Below are 7916 nucleotides of genomic sequence, written 5' to 3' on the forward strand. Positions count from 1 at the left end.
TAAAATTGATCGTTGTTGTATTACTAATATAATATAATATAATATAATATAATATAATGTTGCTGCTGTTGTTGTTATAGCAGTTATTATTTATTACGCCCATGTGAATCAAATGTGCTAAAATTAATAATAGAAAAACTAAATCTAACATTAGGCTTTCATTTATTTTAGCTATTTAAAAAAAAAAAAACTTTCCATAAACATTCCATAAAAAGAGAAAAGTAAAAATAGTGAGGGAGCAACGTACCCGGATACGCGTCACTGAGGAAGCGGAAATACGCAACGGTAGCGGAAGAAAAATGTATACAATGGCAATTTGGAAATCAATTAAGTTATGAAAAAAGAGCATTAATTGCCTTTCTTTGTGGTCGCTGTGTTATGGAATGGCGGCTTGTGAGCAGTAGTGCACCGTCAGACGCCGCTGTTTTGCCTCGACGGGAACCGTTGTTTGACGTGTCAGGCAGAAAGAGCAGGTATATTTATGACATCTGCTGAGCTTGACAATATAGCTGGAGTGTTTAGATTTGTGTGCTAGCTAACTTACATGTCGACAGGCTGGGCGGCAAGAGTCATGCAATTCAGTACGTGTACAACACGACTACAGACATGCATTCTGTCGCACTACGAGTTTAAAATATCCTGTATGTGCTATAAATAACGCCAGTCTTATTTATGTTAAATGACACTGTAAGATTAGCACGTTAGCCCATGTATCTGTTATAGAGGTTGTGTTGACGTGCATGTCAGTACAGTAACGTCTGCTATTTCAATGCTTTCAAAGGCTACTTTGGAGAATGAGTTGATTCTTTTCGAGGGAATCCAGAGGAGGTTGCAAATAAAAAGGCTGACTGGAAGATGCCAAGAAGAAAACAGCAGAATCCACAACCTGTCAAGTGTAAGCTGCTTTTTCATCTAGTATTGTCAGCTAAATGGTTTGCTTCATTCCTTTCACATGCGTTTTGTTTTCGTAAGTGTTTACTAATTCACAGAAAGATTATTAAACTGGTCATGTGGTCTTGCCTTATAATTAAAACTGTCATATGCTCTTGAGCCATTTAAACTTGGACAAATCTGTCCAAAATGTCCTAAATGTTAGCTATCAATAAGCAGACTCTTTGTTACAGTAATAGCTGGGACATCTAGACTGTGTGGTTATAGTATTATAATAGGTGAGTAATATAATTATAAACTATATATAATTATATAATGAATTATAATAACATATAATTAAATAGTAATTATTTTTATTGACAAGTCTCACAGAAACATAATAATTGCACTGCCGTCTGTTTTGATCATCTTAATTTTGAATTGTGCTTTCAGGTGTCAGACAAGAATCTTCTGATGATTATATATGCTGTAAATCTGGTGTCTTGAAATGTATTATGTGGCTAACAAAACTAGGAGTTATTTCTGTGTTTGTGTCAGATTATGAAGATAAGCTGAGTTTAGCTGTATACACAGTTTAATTCATTTAATAGGAAGTCATTTTATATTTAGATGGTGACTCATGGTAAATAGTTGAATAATATTTGACTTGCTTTAAACATTAACTCTTGCTAAAGTATTGGTTGTTCATTGTTTGTTCTTTTCTTCTCAAAAAGTGGTCATTATTTTCAATCTCGCCCAGTAGATGGCAGTAAATCTACAGTAAAGCCAGGGCCAGTAAGAAATCAGTACTGCATAATGGGCTGCTTATTTTCCCTTTTTGTTATATGCAGGTCACATTAAAACTGTCTTGGAAACATTTTACATTGCCTTCTTTATTTATCTTTGCTATTACTTTTCATGTATAGTAGCTGTCTGTTCATTATAAAATGTTATTACATTTTTAAAAGTTAAAGGGATACTCCACTTTAAAATGAAAATTCTGTCATCATATACTCACCCTCATGTTGTTTCAAACCTGTATGACTTTCTTTCTTCTGCTGAACAGAAAGGAAGATATTTAGAAGAATATCAGTAACCAGACAGTTTCTGGTCTCATTGACTTCCATAGTAGGAAAAATATATACTATGGAAGTCAATGAGACCAGAAACTGTCTGGTTACTGATATTCTTCTTAATATCTTCCTTTCTGTTCAGCAGAAGAAAGAAAGTCATACAGGTTTGAAACAACATGAGGGTGAGTATATGATGACAGAATTTTCATTTTAAAGTGGAGTATCCCTTTAAGATCATCTAGCTGTTGTGGTTTCATTTTCACAATGACCAGCAATTTTTCTACTTGTAAAGATGAGCTATGAAAATGGTTGAAATGAAATTCGAGACCTGATGTGTAAAGAAAAAAACAAGATGTCACAAATTGTTATTGTATTTCCAATCAAACTGTAATTTTGTCAAATTATGCAAATAGAATGAAAATATAATTTAATTGGAGCCAATCACATTTTCTTCAGAAAATGTTTAAAATTACATTTTAACTCCAGAATGCTTTTAAACACAATGTATACATTGTGACTTTGTTGAAATGAGAAATGAAATAAACTAATTAGAGTGTGAAAAAGTATAATTTAAAAAACAACATCTTTAAAAAAAAAAATCCACATGGCTGAAAGTGATGATAGTTGATTAAATGATTTTTTTTGTTGATTAATTGTTACAAATGTACATGATCCCACAAGATAAATCTTCTTGTTTGTATAATAAATGGAAGATTCAGTATTCCTCTTATGAAGTTTACAGATGCTGAGTGTGATTCACAGGGCTTTAGTCCATAATTTTACATCTTTTTTTAAAAAAAAAAAAAAACCCTTTTTTTTTTTATAAAATATATATGTGACCCTGGATCACAAAACCAGTCAAGTAGCATGGGTATATTTGTGGCAATAGCCAACAATACACTGTATGGGTCAAAATTATCGATTTTTCTTATATGCCAAAATCATTAGGATATTAAGTAAAGATTCCATGAAGACATTTAGTAAATTTCCTACCGTAAATATATAAAACATTTATTTTTGTGAGTGAATGCAGCACAATCACAAACATAAATGGACAACTTTAAAGGCGATTTTCTCAATGTTTAGATTTTTTTGCACCCTCAGATTCCAGATTTTCAAATAGTTGTATCTCGGCCAAATTTTCTCCTATCCTAACAATGATATCCATCAATGGAAAGCTTATGTATTCAGCTTTCATATGATGTAAAAATCACAATTTCAGAAAATTGACCCTTGTGACTGGTTTTGTGGTCCAGGGTCACATATTAATAAATTAAACCTAAAAAAAAATAGGTAAGTAAATGGATTAATAATATATATACACATTGGCATCAACAGGCATTACCACAAAGGTAAGGACAGAAATGGCTCATAAAATGTATATAGGTCAAGTTGCATGATCTTCTTCCAGTGAACGCCATTGCTGCTGTATTTAACCATGAGCCTTTGCTTTCAGTGGATTCTGAAGATGGTTTAGGCACCGTACGTCCAGCAAGCCTTACCTTTGAGAGTGACTTTCTCCTGGGACAAGAACTCGAGTTCTCAGATCCTGACAATGACAACAAGATCATAGGCCTTGAAAAGTTCTCAGGTGAGTTACTTGAGTTTTCGAGCCCGACTTTGGTAGGGACGTGTTCTTGTCATCCGAGTCCAAATCTGTGCCACTGCCACAGGAGAATTGTGCCAGTTCCCTTGGTACAGCTAGTTTCATGCAAAGATAAAATAAAAAATAAAAAATGTATTACAAAGACCAAATTTAATTCAGATTTTGGAAACTAGCTCATATTACAGGGTTCCAACTGTAATAAAAAAGTTTTGAAAACCATTTTTTTAAATTGTGAAAGCAGTCTCTATAAAATGTATTACTTGGCTATGACTATTCTATGATGGTTACTGACAAATCTTGAGGATTTAAAACATATGCTTTTGATGATGTATTGCTGGCATTCATGAAGAGCCATATGTTCTCAATATGGATATTAACGGCAAAGACTGACCTGTAATGTTAACGCCATTATGCAAACATGCTGCATTTTGTCTGTCAGCAAGCAGTGTGATCTTTCATATACAGATGAGAGAAGAGAGCCTACCTCCCTGGAAAATTTTACTGGTTTTGGCATTCTGACAGAACATACTATTTCAAAATGGCAAATCAGGAAAAAATACACTATTATATAAGGGTCATCAAGACAGTCATCACCATCAAGGACACATTATAATAAGGCATTTAGTCATCATCATCATCATCATCATCATCATCTCCTCTCAGGGTCTTTATCATAGTTGTCATCATCATCATCATCATCATCATCATCATCTCCCCCTCATCATCATCATCATCATCAGCAGGACCATTATAGTCATCATCATTATCATTAGGCTGGGTAATCATCCACCTGGGGTTTCTGAAACGGGCGATATAAAGGCCCGTTCAGACTTCAGACTCACACATTTCTACACATTGCATGTGCATGAGGACACCGCTTGCAGAAGGAAAACGTCGTTTCACAGAAAGACTGAGCAGAAACACTGTAGCCTTGGGTTTTGTTGGAGTACCACCTTTTATTTGTTGCTATCAGAATTTAAGTAACATTTGTCCACTGGCTTAGTGGGTAAGTACAAATGTGGAAAAAAAATATTTATCAAACTGTCAACTTCAGCTGTTGATATTTTGTGCTCTCCTTGTAATTTTTGTACTTTTATACAAATTATAGAATACAATTATAGATTCTCATTTGGCATGAGAGGTTTTCCTAAACCATTTTGTGTGTATTTGTCCTTAGTCAGCAACTTGTAATACTAAGATACTAGTGTTACTGTCAACTTACTTGCTACAGATACTGAAATAGTGTCTTTATCTTTTGAAATGTCTGTTGTATTTGAATGCTTGCACACTGTCTCAGATTGCAGAACACATATCTATACAGCTGCATAATGTAATGCAGTGTCCTGCTGTGGTCCTGTACAGCTGACATCAGTCTGCCTGGCTTCCCCCTGGGAGACGAGGAGAGCTCCCCCTTCAGCCGCCTCAGTATGGAGAGTGACGCTGACGACCTCCGCGCAACCGAAAGCGAGCGTGAAGAGAGGGTTTCTGAGTCTGCCTTTCCCTCTTACCTCTCTTGCAGGGGCTGTGGTCAGCTCCTGGAAGACCCCCTGGGACCCGGCATGGACTTGGTGGGGCCCTACTGCATGCGCTGCTGCAAAGGGAATGCGGATGGCGTTGTGGACAGGAAGCTCTGTTTGGGCTTAGGCTTACAAGCGGAGTCTAGAGGGGGAGGGAATGAGGGCGCTGGTGGTGAGGATAGCTCCCTGAAGCTCCACTCATGCACGCTCTGTGGTTTCACTTCACGCTACACTAACCACGTTAAGAGGCACATGAAGACACACAATGGCGAAAAACCATACGGGTGTCCGCTGTGCTCCTATGCATCGGCACAACTAGTGAACTTGCAAAGGCACTTGCGCATACACACCGGAGAAAAGCCCTACAAATGCAACCACTGCACGTTTGCATGCAGTTCCTTAGGGAACCTGAAGAGGCACCAGCGCATGCATTTAGCTGTAAGCCCGGGTCAGACTGCCACTCAGCCGGTCAGTGGCAACTGTTTAAATCACACTACTGTGGGTCAGAAGGAAAAGGAAGCAGCTCCTGCCCCCTCTGAAGGTAAGTAAGTTCCTGCTGTGTGTGTCCCCTTGAAAGAACATTGAACAGAGTTTTACATTGATTTGTAATTCAACATCCTTCAGTTGCAGGTGCTGTGCAGTCTGTCTCACGTCCCCACGTGGGAAGGGATGGGAACTACTTGCAGACCTTTGATGGCCTCAGGCTTGCACAGCCGTCGTCGACAGGGGTGTTGCAGTCAGGACAGGCTCCTTCTGAACCTGCCGCCCTACCCCCCACGTTCTTCCCCTTCACTTGTCGTCTGTGCGGCATGGCCTTGGATGATGAGGACGGGTCCTCTGCCCAGATCTGCGCCAAGTGCACCCTGGAGATGCTGACTAAGGACACAACTGGATGCCCCGCTGAGCGAGGGGACAAGGTCTACACCTGTGCTGCCTGCCCCTTCCTCACCCACTACCCAAACCACCTGGCCCGCCACATGAAGACCCACAGCGGAGAGAAGCCATACAAGTGCCCGCAGTGCGACTACGCCTCCGCCCACTTCGACAACCTTAAGCGGCACCATCGAGTGCACACCGGTGAGAAACCCTACAAGTGCCACCTGTGTGACTATGCCTGCGGCAACCTGGCGAATCTCAAGAGGCACCAACGGGTGCATTCAGGCGCCAAACCCTTTCAGTGTGCAATCTGCAACTACAGCTGCAATCAGAGTATGAACCTGAAGCGGCACATGTTGCGCCACACGGGCGAGAAGCCCCATAAGTGCCAAGAGTGTGGGTACACCACTGGCCACTGGGACAATTACAAACGACATCAGAAGAAGCACAGCCTGACTACAGATGGCTGGGTTAAAGCGCAGATGCCTGGAAATGAGGAAGAGGTGGAGGACGAGGAAGAGGTGTAGACTAAAATTGCAAGACAGTCGTCCATATGAGATTTTACTGTAATGGCATAAGCGTTGTTAGTTGTCCTTCTTTTCTTTTGTGCCCAGAATTATTTTTGGAATTGATCACAAGCTGCTACATGAAGTCAAATTCAAAGACAGTTACCTGAATGTCCTAATGTAGGGGTTGTCCAATCCTGCTCCTGCTCCTGGAAGGCCAGCCTTCCTGCAGACTCTATATAAACATTTACTGAACCAGCTAATCAAGGTCTTTAGGATTATTTGAAACTTCCTGACTGGTTTGGAGCCAGTTGACACTAAACTCTGCAGGAAGGTGGTCCTCCAGGAGCAGGATTGGACATTCCTGATTAATGCCTTTGAACGAGGCAAAACGTTTGTTACCCAAAGCTCTCTAAGAGCGTTCTGAGCCTGATTGTGGTTCATTTATTAGTGCCAAACACACTACTGCACCACTGCCATACGAAGTTCTTCTTTAAGCCTGGCACCATGTTGCATGCACTTAAGTTAACCTTGGTTGACTGTTTCGAGGTTTTATGTAATTGATCATTTTTCCATCTTCTCAACAATGCCTTCACAGATGAGCATAATGTTCTTTATAAGCATAGTGATCTTTAATCATCTTGTTTTTGCTCTCAATAATTCTGGGGGATTGTGTTGCCTTTTATTGTTGTGTGTATTTTATTGACTGTGAGAAATGCCATTTGTCCGAGTTTACTTGAAGCAAAATGTTGCGTAGTGGATTTTAGTGTCATGCTGAACATAGAGCTTTTATTTTTGTATGTGATTTAATTTTTTATCTCTGAGGAATGTTTGGCATGTATCTGCCACCCATGGCATTGTTAGCTATACCGAAGGACGACAGTAAACGTAAACCCTATTATGCAGTTAAACCTTAAGGTTGCCAAGAAATGACCGAACATTGAAATCTTGTAGGTGTGTGGTGCTTGAGTGTTTTCTTGTTATTATGCAGTGGTTTCATTAATGCCTTAAATATCCTCAAATAAAACATTTGTGTTGAAACTTGCTTAATAACTTTGTCTTAATTCACTTTTCATCTTCAGTCACAGAACTGAACTGAAGTTACTAGTAGCCAGCAGGATGTGATTAAGATGCCTAGACAGGCAGTGGGTATGTAATCCTCACACTTTCATAATGAGAGCTGTAATCTTCCCCGCGCTCTGCTGTGAACAGCACCGGTAAACACGCTAATGATGACAGAGCCCCGGGCAGCGAATGAGTTTGAAGTGCTAGAGCCTGTTTTGAGGCCAAAGCTTACGTTGAAAGGAAATTTGACATTCAAATCATAAGTTAAAAAGCTAAATATCATGCTAATGATTTATGCCAGGATCTTTTGCGGTGGGTTTCCTGTGTGGGATTTTACACAATGTCAATGTGTTTATTACAGGCAAGCCACATAGGCTATATGATAATCTCATATGCTGAAATG

General features: G+C 39.4%; 1 protein-coding gene across 2 annotated transcripts; it reads left to right on the plus strand.

Moving 5' to 3' along the window:
- The first annotated feature begins 260 nt into the window (after positions 1 to 260).
- znf513a (zinc finger protein 513a) lies at positions 261 to 7493 on the plus strand. Of its 2 annotated transcripts, XM_084433253.1 has the most exons (5): positions 261 to 473; positions 782 to 895; positions 3400 to 3534; positions 4912 to 5607; positions 5691 to 7493. In XM_084433253.1, the coding sequence occupies exons 2-5, from the start codon at positions 856 to 858 to the stop codon at positions 6467 to 6469; spliced, it is 1650 nt and encodes a 549-aa protein (XP_084289379.1). In that variant the 5' UTR covers positions 261 to 473; positions 782 to 855; the 3' UTR covers positions 6470 to 7493. The 2 variants fall into 2 exon arrangements, with proteins under 2 accessions (XP_084289379.1, XP_084289380.1); XM_084433254.1 differs by lacking the exons at positions 261 to 473; positions 782 to 895; positions 3400 to 3534 and adding an exon at positions 4425 to 4555.
- Positions 7494 to 7916: the final 423 nt, after the last annotated feature.

The sequence above is a fragment of the Rutilus rutilus genome (genome assembly GCF_951802725.1).
Source record: "Rutilus rutilus genome assembly, chromosome: 15".
Lineage (NCBI taxonomy): Eukaryota > Metazoa > Chordata > Actinopteri > Cypriniformes > Leuciscidae > Rutilus > Rutilus rutilus.